General features: G+C 41.8%; 1 protein-coding gene across 4 annotated transcripts in view; it reads left to right on the top strand.

Moving 5' to 3' along the window:
* Nucleotides 1–19,437, top strand: part of meis2b (Meis homeobox 2b) — a 58,371-nt gene that overhangs the window by 27,006 nt on the left and 11,928 nt on the right. For 3 of the 4 annotated variants that reach the window (XR_009793871.1, XM_061812914.1, XM_061812913.1), the window contains exons 9-11: nt 5,310–5,386; nt 17,894–17,952; nt 18,711–18,800. Coding sequence is in view for 2 of the 4 variants with exons in the window: in XM_061812914.1 (XP_061668898.1) it covers nt 5,310–5,386; nt 17,894–17,952; nt 18,711–18,800 (226 nt within the window). In the remaining 2 variants the exon portion in view is untranslated. Of the gene's footprint in view, nt 1–5,309; nt 5,387–15,446; nt 15,503–17,893; nt 17,953–18,710; nt 18,801–19,437 lie in introns of those variants that run through there. The other variant, XR_009793872.1, reaches the window with a different exon arrangement.

Genomic DNA, 19,437 nt, shown 5'->3' on the forward strand with positions numbered 1-19,437 from the left:
ACTAGTGCATACATCCCACTTTTAAATGCGCTGGGGGTACTCAGGTCCGTAAAATTACCCAAACCATGTCTAGCCAGCCTCCTCCTCCCCCTTCAAATGTACATACATTTTGTGATGCCATGATAATGCGACAAAGAGATGCATTCATCAAAAAACCATGACAATACTATAGTATGCGAGACAGTTCAAAATTGATTTATATCTGCCTTTGTCGGCAACAATTTTGAAGGTGAATTCTTCCTATTCCAAGGTAGTTGGTGTGCACAGGGTTGTTTTTTTTTATGTTATTGTTCATTTATCATCCACTGCCGAATGGAGAAAAGGCCAACATGTCAATGTCCATTTTGTAACAGTATTACATAGTTTATAAAGATATTACCATCCAAAAGAGAATGAAAGAAGACTGAGTGCTTTACCTTTTGTCCTTGATCTAAAAAAATATAGCCAACCTTGTTTTAATTTTTTTTTTCTATACTTCACACTCATAAGATCTAAGTCAATGATTCTCAAATAGTGTGCTGTGAGCACTCTTCAGGTGTGCTGTGGGGAAAAATATTAATTTACAATCAGTAATCTTTATATTTTTTTTTTTGCTAGTGAGGCATTGTGTCAGACAAATAAATATTCCTTTATTACAGTAGGTGAGAGGAAGTGCCTACAGTGATGAATGTATCCACTTTTTGTAAAGTTTTTGTGTGTCGTTGTGCCGTGAGATTTTTCAATTGTAAAATATGTGCTTTGGCTCCATAAAGATCGGAAATCACGACTTTAAGTTCTTTAGTTAATCATAGGCCCATACAGATCCTCTAGTAATAGTAACACCCTTGCTTACCAAATCCCTTGCCTTTATATTTTCCAGATAAAAAAGGAAGCTAATTGAATTATCCCCTTTCTGTTCTTCATCCTCCTATAGGTCTAATTTGTTAAGCGAAAGTATTAGCCATGGCAGGATGTGGCAATGAAAATGTGTAAGGAGACTTTAGCTTCCGAAAGGACCACTGCAACACCCAAGCGATCAAGCATTCATCAGATGTTGAGGTTGTGAATGGAGCTGGATTATGTTTTGTCAGAGGTTGCTGTGTGAGGCCTACGGTTGATTACAAGGTATGGGGCTCTTCCGTCGGAGCTTCATGCTTTTGTCGTGCATTCTGAAGGGACTTCAAAGATCCCCTTCTGAGGAGGCTGCAGAGAAAGCAACTCTAAAGGTTTTGATTCACGATATTGTTCATTATCGTCTCATTTGCCTGTTGGTTTCCATGCAGCCTTACATTTTGGCAACATAGAAGAGACCAATGCCAAACCACTAGTAGCCTAACACTTAGAAAAGTGGACTCATTCTTTCCCAAGATCTGTTTCTCTATTCAGGTGACATTTGTGCAGTGCAGGTACTTGATCTGAATTATGTCCCATTGATTTGACAACAGGTTTGCACAATTGAACCATATGAAATATTGGACTTGGATAAGTTGCAAAAAGAGAAAAAAAATCAAGTAACTTGACAATTTTTTTCCCGTGTTGAAGCAGCATCACTGCTGTATTGTCAAAATGCATATGCTTCAGTGCCTTGTGAAAGTATTTGGTCCCCTTGAACTTTTCAACCTTTCCCCACATTTTAGGGTTCAAACATATTTTTTTTTTTTTTTTTTGTGGCAAGAATCAACAAGTGGGACACAATCGTGAAGTGGAACGAAATTTATTGGATATTTTAAACTTTTTTTCACAAATAAAAACCTGAAAAGTGGGGCATGCAATAATTCGGCCCCCTTACATGAATACTTTGTAGCGCCAACTTTTGCTCCAAATACTGCTGTAGCTGTAAGTCGCTTGGGGTATGTCAGTTTTTAACATCGAAAGACTGATATTCTTGCCCATTCTGCCTTGCAAAACAGCTAGAGCTCAGTGAAGTTGGATGGAGAGTGTTTGTGAACAGCAGTCTTCAGTTCTGCCCACAGATTCTCAATTGGATTCACGTCTGGAGTATGGCTTGGCCATTCTAACACCTAGATACGTTTATTTGTGAACCATTTCATTGTAGATTTGGCTTATGTTTTGTTTGACAGTGGGGATGGTATGTTCAGGGTGATGAACTGTGTTGCTTTTACGCCATTTTAACGTCGATTTTGGTTTCATCTGACCAGAGCATCTTCTTCCACATGTTTGGTGTGTGTCCCAGGTGGCTTGTGGCAAGCTTTAAATGAGACTTGTTCTGAATATCTTTGGGAAATGGCTATCTTCTTGCCACTCTTCCATAAAGGCCAAATTTGTGCAGTGTATGACTGATGTTTGTCCAATGGACAGACTCTCTCACCTCAGCTGTAGATTTCTGCAGTTCATCCGGAGTGATCATGGGCCTCCTGGCTGCATCTCTGATTAGTCACAATACTCCTTGAGATGTTTAAAGTTTCTTTCAGCTTGTCCCTTTCGGGGTCGCCACAGCGTGTCATCTCAGATGAACGCACATATATGTTTGGCACAATTTTTACGCCGGATGCCCTTCCTGACGCAACCCTTCTCAGGGAGTGGAGGCCCCAGTGGGATACGAACCCACAACCCCTAGTTTACCAAACCAGTGCTCTAACCACTGAGCTATGGGGCCTCTCTCCTTGAGATGTTTAAAGCTTGGGAAATCTTTTTGTATCCAACTCCGGCTTTAAACTTCTCCCCAACAGTATCTCGGACCTGCCTGGTGTGCTCCTTGGTCTTCATGATGCTCTCTGCACTTTAAACAGAACCCTGAGACTGTCACAGAGCACATGCATTAATACGGAGACTTGATTACACAGAGGTGGATTCTATTTATCATCATCAGTCAACATTGGATCCTCACTGAACATCTGGAGTAAGTTTGCTGCACTGAAAGTAACGGGGCCGAATATTATTGCATGCCGCACCTTTCAGGTTTTTATATTTTAAAAAAGTATAAAACATTCAATAAATTTTGTTCCACTTCACGATTGTGATTGTTGATTCTTCACAAAAAAAATGACAATTTTATATCTTTATGTTTGAAGCCTGAAATGTGGTGAAAGGTTGAAAAGTTCAAGGGGGTCGAATACATTCACAAGGCACCGTCCATTTCAACATTATATTCATGTGTGTTAGTGTGTACACAAGTTTATCTATCTATCTATCTATCTATCTATCTATCTATCTATCTATCTATCTATCTATCTATCTATCTATCTATCTATCTATCTATCTATCTATCTATCTATCTATCTATCTATCTATCTATCTATCTATCTATCTATATCTATCTATCTATCTATCTATCTATCTATCTATCTATCTATCTATCTATCTATCTATCTATCTATCTATCTATCTATCTATCTATCTATCTATCTATCTATCTATCTATCTATCTAAATTGGAATGAAAATTGAAAAACCTTTAAAGAGTACATTTTTATCAATTCAAAACATTAAAATGAACTTGCAAAATTATATTTAAATAGTGACAATTTTCAGGGAGTCTGGATGCTTATACACGAGTGATCATCTAAAGAATTCAATACTAGATCTGTTGGGATGTGGGTTAACAATGTCCGCCCCCGGCATCATTAGCCAGCAGCGCATCAGTGGAAATTCAGCTACTCTGGGTCGAAAACGAAGGAGAGGTGGAAAACAGCTTCTTCGGGAGAGAGTGAAGAGGAATGCAGAATGTTGAGAGAATGACAAGAAGATATCCGAAGTTGGTTGATATGATTAGAAGAAAAGTTAATATAAGGTGACCAGGTGGAAAGGCAGTATGGATGGACGTTTAGGGGCTGGGTTTAAATTATTTTACCATGGTGTGGATGGTAAAGAGCAATGAAGTACCAATTATTTTAAATGAAGAGTTAGCTAAGAACGTCTGGGAGGTGAAAAGATTATCAGATTGAGTGATGAGGATGAAACTTGAAATTGAGGGTGTTATGGAAAAATGTTATTACTGGCCATGCCCTACAGGTAGGATGTGACCTAGAGATGAAAGAGAACTTGTGTAAGGATCTTGACAAAGTAGTTGAGAGGATCCCAGGCAGATTGAGTGTCATGATTGGTGCAGATTTTAGTGGAGATGTTCATGAAGGAAACAGAGTTGATGAAGGACTAATGGGTAAGTTCAGCACTCAGAAAAGAAACTTGAAGGTAGAGATGGGTGTGACTGCAAAAATTGGGAATGGGAATTGTTGTAGTGAACACTTTCTCCTGGGAGAGGAATGAACATAGGGTCACCGACCAGAGTGGAGGAGGTAGAAGCTGTATTATATCCTGTGCTGGTGAGATAGTTTAAAGGTTACTGATTGTAAGGAAGTCGTAGAGAAGAATGCAGTATTCCTCCGTCTTCCCGATCAACCGATACTGCTATTTCTTCATCAGATGAGGATAAAGCCGAGGAATCAGCGCTCTTTTTAGACTATCAGTGATCAGTGATTGATAATTCAATCACTTTTAGTGAGGCTAACTACTATTATTGTTGACTACCAAGTTTTTTTGTTACTCTTGGATTCCTATTAATATTATGTATTTGCCTGGTCATTTCGCTGCTCTGGCGATGGCACCACATGTTCATGTTCTCTGTAATTTGCAAGACGAGATGCCAAAAACGTAATTGGCAGTTAGTTGTTTTCAAGCGTTAAATGCCTATGCTGAGTACAAACGTCGATTTATCAACTACTGTGCACATGCAGTTTTTTTTTCACCAAATCTGAAAAGAAGTTGAAAATTAAGTTCTCAGAAAGTCATCCTTCACTAACGACCGCAGGAGGCAGCCGAAGGTCTGACAGCAGCAGAATGGCGATTGCCCCGCGACAATTTTTCCCAGTACATGGGTCACCTGTTTGCCATCTGCTGTCCTCCACTCGCCATCTCTCTCTCTCTCTCTCACTGTCCTCCACTCTCCATCTTTCTCTCTCTCTCTCTCTCTCTCTCTCTCTCTCTCTCTCTCTCTTACACACATACACACGCACACGCACACACACAGAAAGTCACGCAAATGACTTGGTGCGAGGATAGGGGCATGAAGCGAGGTGGGGAGGGGTTGAAGGGTGAAAGAGGTCCTGGCCTTGCCAGGGCCCCCGACAAAAGACACTATTGTGCCTATTTACATCCCATCCGATCATTTGTCAGACAATCCCGAATAATGTCAAATAATGTCACACAAAGACACGTGCTTTTAGCCCCAAGTGTTGTCGGGGCAAACCTTGGTCAGGCTCTTTTTTTTTTTTTTTTTGCAATATAGGAATTAGGGCATGTGACACCTTATAGCGTTTTCACTTCTGATAGTTGGGAATATTAAAATCACTCACTCTTTCTTATCCCCCAAAGCACCCGTACCCTTCAGAAGAACAGAAGAAACAACTTGCACAAGATACAGGCCTCACCATTCTACAAGTCAACAACTGGTAGGTGGCTCTAAAATGATTTTTCTGTATTTCAATTCATCGCTAATTTTACAGTGACTATATTAGTCCCAGAATACGCATGTTTGGAAACAGCCCTGGAACAATGAGGCCTCGCAATTTATCATCACCACGGATTACAGATATAATAATTCTCTGCTATAAGAAGTTCATGACTTCCCTGACCAGATATTTTGCAGATTTTTATTTGGACAATTTTTGTGTACTCTTGCTCTCTCTCACTATATTATGTTTCAGCCTGCCACGATAACACATTTTGTCAGGACAATATATTTCCTGCAAAACTATGACGCTGACCGAGGGCTAGTTTAATTTTTTTTTTTATAAAACAATGTCCATGCCCATTGTCCAAGCCGCTTATCCTCACGGGAGTTCTGTAGCCTATTCCAGCAAATATTGGCTGAAAGGCAGACTACACCCTGAACCAGTCAATCGCAGGTTTTATATCGAGACCATCATTGAGTGAGAATTGGTCCCACATTACCCACACCAAAGTCGGGCATGTTTGCCACAACAGTCAGTGACCTTTTGTAAGAATGATACAATCATTATATAGAGCATATTAGATCAAGTATAATGCTGGCCTATGGGGGCACAAGCCAGTGCAATCTGAAGGCTGGTCACAAACCCAGATGAAGGGAGAGGGTTGCGTCAGGAAGGCCATCTGGCGTAAAACTGTGCCAAATAAATATGAGCATTTATCTAAAGAATCACATACCGTATCGGCCATAGCCTGGGTTAACAACGCCACCATGTGGCACTGTTAACCAGCAGGATGTCGGTGGAAATTAAGATAATGTGGGTCGGAGACAAGGAAGAGGAGTAAAGTTGATTTGTTGGCAGAAGAAGAAGAGGCATGCCAAGACCCTACAACTGTGTGTAGGGACTTTGAATGTCGGGACTATGACAGGAAAAGTTCAGGAGTTAGTTGACATGATGATAAGGAGAAAGGTTCATATATTGTGCATCCAAGAGAGCAAGTGGAAAGGGAATAAGTCTTAGAAGCATGGTTTGGATTTAGAGAGTCGATGGGAAGAAAAATGGAGTAGGGGTTATTTTAAAGGAAGAGCTGGCTAAGAATGTCTTGGAGGTGAAAAGAGTATCAGATCGAGTGATGAGTGATTTGAAATTGAGCATATTGTGTATAATGTGATTAGCGGCTATCCCCCACAGGTAAGATGTGACTTCGAGTTGAAAGAAAAATTCTGGAAGAAACTACACGAAGTAGTCCTGAGCATCCCAGAGAGAGAGAGAATTGTGATTAGTGCAAATTTCAATGGACATGTTGGCGAAGGAAACAAGGGCGATGAAGAAGTGATGGGTAAGTACGGCATTCAGCAAAGGAACTTTGAGTGTCAGATGATGGTGGACGTCGCAAAAGTATGGAATTGGCAGTGGTGAACACTTATTTCTAGAATAGACAGGAACATAAAGTAACCTACAAGAGTGGAGGTAGAAGCATGCAGGTGGATTATATTTTGTGGAGACGGTGCAATCTGAAGGAGGTTACAATTGTAAGGTAGTGATGGGCGAAAGTGTAGCTCGACAGCATTGGATGGTGGTGTGTCGGATGACTCTGGTAGCGGGTAAGAATACTAAGAAGACAAAAGATAGAGCAGAGAATCAGGTGGTGGAAGTTCAGAAAGGAAGAAGGTTCTGAGGCCTTTTGGAAAGAGGTGAGACAGGCTTTAGATGGACAGGAAGGACTCCCGTAAGACTGGAATACTCCTGGCCAAGGTACTCAGAGAGGCAGGCAGGAGAGTACTTGGGGTGTCTTCTGGTTGCAAAGGTGAGAAGGAGACTTGGTGGTGGAACCCCAAAATACAGCAAGTCAAGAAAAGAGGTTCCCGAATAAGAAGTGGGACATGGAGCGGACTGAGGAGAGGCGGAAGGAATACAATGAGATGCGACGTAGGCCAAAGATAGAGGTGGCAAAGGCTAAACAAAAGACATGATGATTTTTACACCAGGTTAGATACGAAACAAGGAGAAAAGGATCTCTACAGGTTGGCCAGACAGAGGGATAGAGATGAGAAGGATATGCAGCAAGTAAAGGATAGCGATGAAAATATGTTGACTGGTGCCAGTAGTGTGCTAAGAAGATGGAAAGAATACTTTAAGAAGTTACTGAATGAAGAAAATGGGAGAAAAGGTAGACTAGAAGAGGCAAGCGTGAATGACCAGGATGTGGCACTGATCAGTAAGGGAGAAGTTAGAAAGGCACTGAACAGAATGAAAAATGGAAAGTATGGAAGCAATTTAGAGAGGTGGCTGTGGAGTTTTTGACCATCTTATTCAATCGAATACTAGTGGGAGAGAAGATGACAGAAGAATGGAGAAAAAGTGTGCGAGTCCCAATTTTTAAGAACAAGGCAATGTTCAGAACCTTGGAAACTATAGAGGAATAAAGTTGATGAGCCACACAATGAAATTATGGGAAAGAGTAGTGGAGGCTAGACTCAGGACAGAAGTAAGTATCTGCGAGCACCAGTATGGTTTCATGCCTAGAAAGAGTACCACAGATGCATTATTTGCCTTGAGGATGCTCGTGGAAAAGTACAGAGGTCAGAACGAGCTACATTGTGTCTTTGTGGATCTAGAGAAAGTCTATGACAGAATACCAAGAGAGGAACTGTGGTTCTGCATGCATAAGTCTGGTGTGGCAGAGAAGTATGTTAAAATAGTACAGGACATGTATGATGGCAGCAGAACAATGGTGAGGTGTGCCTTAGGTGTGACAGAGGAATTTAAGGTGGAGGTGGGACTGCATCAGGGATCAGCTCTGAGCCCCTTCCTGTTTGCAGTGGTAATGACAGATGAGGTTAGACTGGAATCCCCTTGGACCATAATCTTCGCAGATGATATTGTGATATGCAGTGAAAGCAAGGAGCATGCAGAGGAACAATTAGAAAGATGGAGACATGCACTGGAAAGGAGAGGAATGAAGATTAGCCGAAGTAAAACAGATTATATGTGCGTGAATGACAAAGGTGGAGGGGGAAGAGTGAGGCTACAGGGACCACACAATGAAGTTAAGGGAAAGAGTCGTGGAGGCTATACTCAGGACAGAAGTAAGTATCTGCGAGCAACGGCAGTGGCGGAGGAGTGACGCTCCAGGGAGAAAAGATAGCGAGGGTGGATGACTTCAAATACTTGGGCTCAACAATACAGAGCAATGGAGAGTGTGGTAAGGAGGTGAAGAAACGGGTAAAAGCGGGGTGGAACAGTGGGCAGAAGGTGTCTAGTGTTCTATGTGACAGAAGAGTCTCTGCTAGGATGAAGTGCAAAGTCTATAAAACAGTGATGAGGGTTTGGACTAGAGACGATGTCACAGAAGAAACAACAGGAAACAGAACTGGAGGTAACAGAAATTAAGATGCTTAGGTTCTCGTTTGGAGTGAACGGGTTGGATCGGATTAGAAATGAGCTCATTAGAGGGACAGCCAAAGTTGGATGCTTTGGAGACAAGGTTAGAGGGAGCAGACTTAGATGGTTTGGACATGTTCAGAGGCGAGAGAGTGAGTATAGTGGTAGAAGGGTGCTCAGGATGGAGCTGCCAGACAAAAAGAGGGAGCGGAAGACCAAAGAAAAGGTTCATGGGTGTTGTGAGGGGGTACATGAATTCAGTGGGTGTTAGAGAGAAAGATGCACGAGATGGGCTTCGGTGGAAACAGATGACACACTGTGGCAACCCGTCACGGGAGAAGCCGAAAGGAATAGGAGAAGTTGACCAAGAGTTGAAAGAGAAATTCTGGAAGGAATTGGATGAAGTAGTTCTGAGCATCCCGGACCGTGAGAGTCGTGATTTGTGCAGATTGTAATGGACATTTTGGTTAAGTAAATAGGGACGATGAAGAAGTGATGGGTAAGCACGGCATCCAGGAAAGGAACTTTCAGAGACAGATGGTGGTGGACTTTGCAAAAGGATGTAAATGCCAGGAGTGACCACTTTTTCCCAGAAATTGCAGGAACAAAAAGTGACCTACAATAGTGGAGGTAGAACCACACGGGTGGATTATATTTTGTACAGACGATGTAATAGGTAGGATGTTACTGACTGTAAGGTTGATGTAGGGGAGAATGTAGCTCGACAGCATAGGATGGTGGTGAGTAGGATGACTCTGGTGATGGGTAAAAAGATGAAGAAGACAAAGGTAGAGCAGAGAACCATGTGGTGGAAGATGAGAAAGGAAGAATGTTGTGCGCACTTTCGGAAAGTGGTGAGACAGGCTCTCCATGGACAGGAGGAGCTCCTGGAAGACTGGACTACAACAGCTAAGGTGATCAGAGAAACAGGCAGGAGAGTACTTTGTGTGTCTTCTAGTAGGAAAGGGGAGAAGGAGACTTGGTGGTGGAGCTCCAAATTACAGCAAATTAGACAAGGAAAGAGATTAGCGAAGAAGAAGTGGGACACTGACAGGACTGAGCAGCGGCGAAAGGAATACATTGAGATGTGAATTAGGACAAAGGTAAAGGTGGTAAAGGCTAAACAAGAGGCATATGACGACATGTACACCAGGTTGGACATGAAAGAAGGATAAAAGGATCTCTACAAGTTGCCAGAGAGTGGTATCAAGATGGGAAGGATATGCAGCAGGTAAAGGTAATTAAGGATGGAGATGGAAATGTGTTGACTGGTGCCATTAGTGTGCCGAACAGATTGAAATAATACTTTAAGAAGTTGATGAATGAAGAAAATGAGAGAGAAGAAAGGATAGAAGACGCAAGTGTGAAGGACCAGGAAGTGGCAATGATTAGTAAGGGGGAAGTTAGAAAGAGACTCAAGAGGATGAAAAATGGGAAGGCAGTTGGTCCTGATGACATACCTGTTGAGGTATGGAAGCAATTTGGAGATGTGGCAGTGGAGGTTTTGACCAATGTTCAGAGAAGAAAATAAGTATTTTAACACCAAGTTCTCCCACTTAGAAATCTTGGAGGGGTCTGAAAATTTCATTGTCAGTGCATGTCCACTGTGAGAGAGATAATCTAAAAAGAAAAATGCAGAAATCTCAACGTATGATTTTTTCACGATTTATTTGTGTGATACAGCTGCAAATAAGTATTTGAACACATGGGAAAACCAAATTAATATTTGTTACAGTGGCCTTTGTTTTCAATTACAGAGGTCAAACATTTCCTGTAGTTTTTCACCAGGTTTGGACACTGTAGGAGGGATTTTGGCCCCCTCCTCCACACAGATCTCCTCTAGATCAAACAGGTTTCTGGGCTGTCGCTGAGAAACACGGAGTTTCAGTTCCCTCCAAAGATTTTCTATTTGGTTTAGTTCTGGCTCGGCCACGCCAGAACCTTGATATGCTTCTGACGGAGCCACTCTTCGGTTTTCCTAGCTGTGTGCTTTGGGTCATTGTCATGTTGAAAGACCCAGCTACGACCCATCTTCAATACTCTGACTGAGGGAAAGCAGTTGTTCCCCAAAATCTCACAATACTTGGCCGTGGTCATCCTCTCCTTAATAAAGTGCAGTCGTCCTGTCCCATGTGCAGGAAAACACCCCCAAAACATGATGCTACCATCCCAATGATTCACAGTCGGGATGGTGTTCTTGGGATGGAACTCATCATTCTTCTTCCTCCAAACACGGTTAGTAGAATCATCTGACCACAAAACTTTCTCCCATGACTCCTCTGCATCATCCAAATGGTCATTGGTGAACTCAAGACGGCCTTGACATGTGCTGGTTTCAGCAGGGGAACCTTCCATGATTTCAAACCATGACGTCTTAGTGTATTATCAACACCTTGGAAACAGTTGCCCCAACTCTTTTCAGGTCATTGACCCGGTCCTGTCGTGTCGTCCTGGGCTGATTCCTCACCTTTCTAAGAGTCATTGAGACCCAACGAGGTGATATCTTGCATGAGGCTCCACTCCTATTGATATTGACAATCATGTTTAGCTTCTTCCATTTTCTAATGATTGCTTTAACAGTGGACCTTTTTTCCACCAAGCTGCCTGGCAATTTCTCCGTAGCCCTTTCCAGTTGTGTGGACTTGTACTATTTTGTCTCTGGTGTCTTTGGACAGCTCTTTGGTCTTGGCCATGTTACAAGTTTGAGTCTTACTGATTGTATGGGGTGGACAGGTGTCTTTATGCAGGTAACAACCTCACACAGGTGCATCTGATTCAGGATAATACATGGAGTGGAGGTGGACTTTTAAACGCGGACTAACAAGTCTTTGAGGGTCAGAATTCTAGCTGATAGACGTTTTCAAATACCTATTTGTAGGTGTATCACACAAATAAATCATTAAAAATATAATACATTGTGATTTCTGGATTTTTCTTTTCAGATTCTCTCTCTCACAGTGGCCATACACCAAGCAGGTAGCAGAAATGTAGATTCTGAGGTTCTCGCTTAGTGTCAACAGGCTGGATAGGAATAGAAATGAGCTCATTAGAGGGCTAGCCAATGTTGGATGTCTTGGAGACAAGGTTAGAGAGAGCAGACTTCAATTGTTTGGACATGTTCAGAGCCGAGAGAGTGAGTACATTGGCTGAAGAATGCTGAGGATAGACCTACCAGTCAAAAGAGCGAGAGGAAGACCAAAGAATAGGTTGATGGATGTTGTGAGGGAGGACATGAGGACAGTGGGTGTTACAGAAGAAGATGCACGAAATGGGCTTTGATGGAAAAAATGACACGCTAACAGGACAACCCGAAAGAAAAAGAAGACGACAGTGGACATGCACCTACTAAAAAAATTGCAGACCCCTGCATGATTTCTAAGTTGGAGAACTTGCAATATAGAAGGGTGTTCAAATACTTGTTTTCTTCACTGTATTTAACCGAATATTAGCGGGCAAGAAGATCCCTGAAGAATGGAGGAAAAGTGTGCTAGTTACCATTTTTAAGAAAAAAGGCGATTTGCAGAGCTGTGGGAATATCGAGGAATAACGTTGATGAGCCACATAATGAAGTTATGGGAAAGAGTAGTGGAGGCTAGACTCAGGACAGAAGTAAGTATCTGCGAGCAACAGTATGGCTTCATGCCTAGAAAGAGTACCACAGATGCATTATTTACCTTGAGGACGCGAGTGTAAAAGTCCAGAGAAGGTCAGAAGGAGCTACTGTACATTGTATCTTTATAGACCTCGAGAAATCCTATGACAAAGTACCAAGAGAGGAACTGTGGTACTGCATGCGCAAGTCTGGTGTGGCAAAGAAACATGTTAGAATAGTACAGGACATGTACGAGGGCAGTGGAACACTGGTGAGATATGCTTTAGGTGTGTCAGAAGAATTTAAGGTGGAGGTGGGACTGCATCAGGGATCAGCTTTGAGCCCCTTCCTGTTTGCTGTTGTAATGGATAGGCTGACAGATGAGGTTAGACTGGAATCCTCTTGCACCATGATGTTCACTGATGACATTGTGATATGCGATGAAAGCAGTGAGCAGGAGGAAGAACACTTGAAAAATGGAGACATCCACAGGAAAGGACAGGAATGGAGATAAGCCGAAGTAAAACTGAATATACTGTAAGTGCGTGAATGAGAGGGGAGGAGGGGGAAGAGTGAGGCTCCAGAGAGAAGAGATAGCGAAGGTGGAGGACTTCAAATACTTGGGGTCAACAATCCAGTGCCATGGTGAGTGTGGTAAGGACATGAAGAAACGGGTCCAATCAGGTTGGAACAGGTGACGGAAGGTGTCTGGTGTGTTTTGTGACAGAAGAGTCTCTGCTAGGATGAAGAGCAAAGTTAATAAAACAGTGGTGAGACTGCCTATGATGTATGGATTAGAGACGGTGGCAGTGAACAGACAACAGGAAGCAGAACTTGAGGTGGCAGAAATGAATATATTGAGGATCTCGCCATCTCGTTTAATTGTGAGGCCAACACTTTACAGCTCTGCAACACTGTTCCACTAATAATAATAATAATATTTATTCTTATTAATAATAATAGGCGGCACGATGGCTCAGATGGAAAGTGTTGGCCTCACAGGATTCAATCCCGGCCCCGACTGTGTGGCGGTTGCATGTTAATGTCGTGGGTTTTCTCCAGGCACTCCGCTTTCCTCCCACATCCCAAAAACATGCAACACTAATTGGACACTCTAAATTGCCCCTAGGTGTGATTGTGAGTGTGGCTGTTCATCTCTATGTTCCGTGTGATTGACTGACAATCAGTTCAGGGTGTACCCTGCCTCCTGCCCGGTGACAGCTGGGATAGGCTCCAGCACTCCCGCGACCCTTGTGAGGATAAGCGGCTAAGAAAATGGGTGGCTGTATTGATTGATAATAATTATTGTTATAATATTAAATGAAACGATTTTGACTGTTTTAAAATATGATGCCATATATTTTAATATCACGGTTATTTTCTTTGTTTTTATATATGGTATGAATGTTGTCATGTTATTGAACTGTTTACATTCTGCTGCCTGAATAATTTATGCTGACCATTGGCTCTTGAAAATGAGATTTTAGCTCTTAATAAAATTTTGCCTACTAAAAAAAACCCACATAAAATGTCAACTTTTAAAGCCAGCCCTCCAGCTGCTACATTATGAGATGAGACATTTCCCTGTCAATCAAATGATGCTGAAAATGAGTTTGCTTAAGTCAACAACCCTGTGGATATTAATAAAGTGTTCTTCTGTGCTTAAGCAAGTGTGTGTGTGTGTGTGTGTGTGTGTGTGTGTGAGTGTGCAAGCATGTAGGTATGCATGTGTCTTATGTGAGAGGCACACACACAACTCAGAACACTGACTTTTTAACAATGTCGCTCCAGTCGAGTGAATTGTTCAGCTCCTTAGATTGCTAGTTTGTTAGCTTACAGGCATCTAAATAGTTAACTTTCCCTAAAGTTTCCCAGTTGTGTGTATCTATGAAGGAAACACCATTGTTCCATCAGCTTGCTGCGTTGGGATCAGTGGGTTGAGTGTTACCACACTTTAAAAATGTATTGAGCCCAGAAAAAAATCTTTATGGAACTATAGCCCGCCCCACTCTGCCTCTGAATGGGTAGCACCAAGAAATAAGATGTACTTTGATTCACTGCGTGTAGAAGCTCTTTACCAACACACCGAGAAACATACATATATAGGGGGTCTTAACCCATACATCTATAGCCGCAGCTTGACTCTGCTTTCCTCCCACATCCCTAAAACATGCATGGCAGGTTGAATGAAGACTAAATGGCCTAGAAGTGTGATAGTAGTGCAAATGGTTTTGTATGTGCCCTGCAACCTGCCCGCGATGCTAGTGAGGATAAGCGATAAGGAAAAGGGATGGATGAAACATATTATTAAACCTCAAGACATACAGTATTTGCATGATAGTCAACCTTTTGGTTCAGTTAAACCTGGCCAGTAAATCTGCAAATAAAATATGTCCTTTGTCCTGTTGTTCCATTTTCAAGTATTGATCGGAACCGAAGATGTAAATATGATGAATCAGGTATTTTCCATTGTTGTGTTAGACTGAAAAAAAAGCTTTCACTTTGGGAATGGAATGAACAAATGGTATACAGATTCAGGGTGTCTTTTTCCAACCAATCAATTTTAAATTTAAATCAATCTACTCGTTACTTTACATTCTATGACGGACATTTTTAATTGCAGTATTTCTTTAGAAAGAAGAGAAAGAAAGTGAACGCACAGAAATTATCACTGAATGTGAGGACTTTAAATTTTGGGACTAAAACAGAAAACGCTCAAGAGTTGGTTGGCATAATAATTAGGAGAAACGTTGATACAGTATATTGTGTCAAGGAGACCAGGTGGAAAGGCAATTAGGCTAGAAGTGTTGGGGCATGGTGCCAGGCTTTGTTATACACGGAGTCCTTGGTCTAAGACTGAGATCCCTTCCTACAGTAGCAACTTAACTCGCATTTCGACTTTAGTCGGATTTTACCGTTAAAGTCCAAATTTACGATGACCGCTGGGATTGGCTGCAGAATTAACGCGATCCTCGTGAGGACAAGCAGTTCGGGAAATGGGTGGGTATGGGTATTTCGTATAATAAACTAAAATACATTAAAGTAAATAGGGCTAGTAATATATGATTCTTCACTTACTCTTAGGGAAAGGAAGCTGGGACTGTGAAGGATGAAGGGAGGCTGCGCTCAGCTACAGCTAAGTAAGCAAGTGCAGGTAACAGTTGCTAGTGGTAAATTCCTCCTCAGCGTCCTCTCCTTTCTGCTCTTTCAAAGTTGTGAAAATATGCCGTGCCATTTCCCTTAATGAACATGAGGGTGGTATTAAGCCTACATTGATTTGGATTCTGGATCCATAACGTACATAATCTCAGCAACGATCGAATAACTTTGCTTTGTTTTTGTTTTCTTCACAAAAAAAGTTGCTTCGCGATCACTGTATCTCTCATTGGGGTTAAACCCTTCACATGCGCTAAAATATATAATCGTTGCCACGGTCATCCAACTGAAGCCCAAGTCTTTATGTCCATCATGTCCATTGGTGTTAATTCTTTCTCTGTTCTGTTGGGGTGGAGGTGGTGGTTAGGAGCATAGCAGCGACTGCCGTGGAGAAAGCAAGACACAGACGATAAATAGAAAGCCACTTTGGAAAAACACATCTCGATGTGCACATGTGCAGTGACATGTGAGATGAGGTCAGGATTGCTCAAACGAAATCTCCATCAATCTACCTGCGCAATCGACATATTGGCCACATTTGAATCAAGCAACGAGATTGTCAATAAACTGACCTCTTTTTGGGAGAGCGGGGTGGGCACAATCGATAACAATCGACGCATTGGGCACCCCTGGCTTATTCTGTTCCAGGCTACAGGGTGCTGGAGCTTATCCAGGGGGACTTCGGGTGAAGGGTTAGGGACTACACCCTGAACTGATCACCACTCAGTCACAGGGCAAACTGTGGGTGAGATAGAGGAATAAATTTGATGAGCCACACAATGAAGTTATGAGTGAAAGTAATGAAGGTTAGACTCAGGGCAGAAGTTAGAATTTGTGAGGAGCAGTATGGTTTTATGCCTAGAAAGACAACCACAGATGCATTATTTATTTATTCAGCCATCCATCCATTTTCTGAGCCACTTACACTTACAAGGGTTGCAGGAGTGCTCTCTGTCTGTCTCTCTGTCCGTCGGTCCACCTCTTTGTCTAAAATACACCTGTTCTGTTTAGCTGTATAGCCTTGCAGAGTTGTGCATCTGTATTCCTTCTGTGCTTGAACAGTTTTGTTTTACAACAGTTTGAAATACAGTGAACCTCAGAGTTCGAACATAATTTGTTCTTGTGACTGAGTTCTTCAACCCCCGAAACATTTTTTTACCATAGGAAGTAATGTAAATGGGTTTGATCTGTTCTCAACCTCTGATTAATAAATTCCTTTTTAAATTCCTGTTAAAAATATGTACACCCTACTTTCAAACAATAAAAAAATCCATAAACTTAAAGCAACTTGAATGTGTATTAATTACCATTTTGGTAGTGCAATGCCTTGAGAGAGAGGGAGGAAGTACATAGTCAAAGTCTCCCTCCATGATTTGACTTCTCCATGATTTGACTCCAGTAGCGTCTTCATTTTTCTATTATCTGATCTGTGGCGTTTGCTTTGTAAGGCTAGTCACTCCTTTGGCAATACCATATGTCTTGTTTTTTATTTTTATTCTTCAGGTTAGTCGAAATAGTCAACTTGGCCATATGTTAGCAAGAATCATAACAAACACGCACCACATTTCCGTCCTTAACATATTTAGAGCCATGGTGGTTCCCTAAACTTTCATTTTCCTTCGCTGCTGGGAGCACTAATGTTTTTGGGGGGTCTATGGCAAAGAAAATAATGGAAAAATAACAAAAACCAATCTTGAGAAGAACTCAAGAATGTGCATACTTCAACTATGAGTATGCTCTGGCGTGCTATGAGTACTCACTGGCTTGAGTATGAGTGATTGCTTTACACATAAATAAAATACACGTGTAAAATGGAATGAAAAAAATATGGATCACGATATTGAAATCAGACTTAATGAAATAGCAACACATTCATACCCACATATTTTGCAAGTTTTAATGAGGATGTCAACGCATTTAGACTCGTTATGATGCCTTGTGTTCATGAAAAAGCATTGGCAAACCAGTTAGTCACATAATAGCCTGTGGCTACAAGCCTAAATCTGAATCAATATTTTTTTTTTAACAAAACGTGACAAGTTTCTCATGCATCAGATTGTTTCTGTAGGAAGTGAAGCTTATTATTAGAAAAGACCCAGGTGGCACAGCATGGATTTCCACTTCTAAAACTGCTACATGTAAGTGATAAGAATCACTAACTGAAAAACACATATTATATATTTTAATCAATATAACGTTATGAATGACAGCATGAGGTACATAAAATTAAGACATTAAAACGATTAAAATGGAAAGCCATGAGTTTTCTTAACTGAGGAAAATGAGTGTTTGAATCAATCGATTTTGTTTGATGGTCTAATAAATTTTGATGTTGTGAAAAAGTGATATTATTTTGATATACATTTGATTTCCAGGTTCATCAATGCAAGAAGGCGAATAGTCCAGCCTATGATTGACCAGTCCAACAGAGCAGGTAAAATATTGTTGTTACAGAGTGACATATCCTCAAGTAAATGACGGAACTTAATTTGCTTTTCGGTGGCATGGTGCAGCAGCTGTTGACCATTGGCCTCACAGCTCTGAGGACTGGGGTTCAAATTCCAGCCCTGCCTGTGTGGAGTTTTTATGTTCTCCCCGTGCCTGCATGGATTTTCTCCGGGCACTAGGGTTTCCTCCAACATCCCAAAAACATGCATTAATTGGAAACTTTAAATTGCGCCTAAGTGTGATTGTGAGTGCGACTCTTGTTTGTTTCTGTGTCTTGTGATTGGCTGGCAACCAGTTCAGGGTGTACCCCACCTCCTGCCCAATAATAGCTGGTATAGGCTCCACCACTCCTACGACCCTTGTGAGGCTAAGCAGCTCAGAAAATGGATGGATGGATTGATGGATGACAGCGATGTGAAATTATATTAAATTAATAAAAATTAGGAAGTGTAGATGAAATACTTTCAGTTGTCATAGGCACAGATGGAAATAACTTGTTTCAGCCTGGATTTGAGCATTGTCAGCATTCAGCCCTGTCACACATCATCTGATAGATCATTTCAGATTTTAACAGCAAAAAACTGAAAGGCATTTTCACTTTTTTTAGAACTGACTCTGGGCAACACCAGGGGATCTCTTCCTAAAGTTCTCAGATCCAGAGAAGGTTCATATGCCTGTATAAACAGGAGTACTGTAATTTCATGCTTTGTCCCATTGACGTTTTTATTTTTCTGTTCTTCTCAGTGAGTCAAGGTACAGCTTACAGTCCAGATGGCCAACCAATTGGAGGCTTTGTCCTCGATGGCCAGCAGCATATGGGTCTCCGACCCGGAGGTAAGAAGTCACTCTATAATTACCTCCAACAATTTTCCATCCAACCATTTCATCTGCTTATCTGGGATCAGGTCATGGGGGCAGTAGCTTTAGTAGGGAACCTCCAGACTTCCCACTTTTCAGTCACAACATCCAGCTCTTCCAGGGAGACCAAGACGCATTCCCAGGCTTGCTGGGCGACAGAGTTTCTTTAGCCTGTACTGGGTCGTGCCCAGAGCACCTCAGCAGGGAGGCAACCATACAGCATCCTATTCAGATGGATGAGCCACCTAATCTTGCTCCTTTCAATGTGGAGGAGCAGCTGCTCTACTCTAAATCACCAGGCTTCTCACGCCATCTCTAAGAGCCCAGACACCATGCAGAGGAAACTCATTTGGCCCACTTGTATCAGGGATCTTGTAAATACGCTCACAACTCGTGCCGGTAGGAACATAGATTGATTGATAAATTTAGAGCTTCACCTTTCAGTTTAGTTCCTTCTTCACCACAACAAACTGATACAAAGTTTGCATCACTGCAGACTCGGCTCCAATCCACCTGTTACTCTCCCATTCCATTCTTCCATCACTTGTGAATAAGACCCCAAGACACTTGCTCACATTCCTGACTTGGAAAGAGCTTGGCACCCTTTTCTGAC

This window comes from Syngnathoides biaculeatus, chromosome 23, assembly GCF_019802595.1.
Source record: "Syngnathoides biaculeatus isolate LvHL_M chromosome 23, ASM1980259v1, whole genome shotgun sequence".
Taxonomy (NCBI): Eukaryota; Metazoa; Chordata; class Actinopteri; order Syngnathiformes; family Syngnathidae; genus Syngnathoides; species Syngnathoides biaculeatus.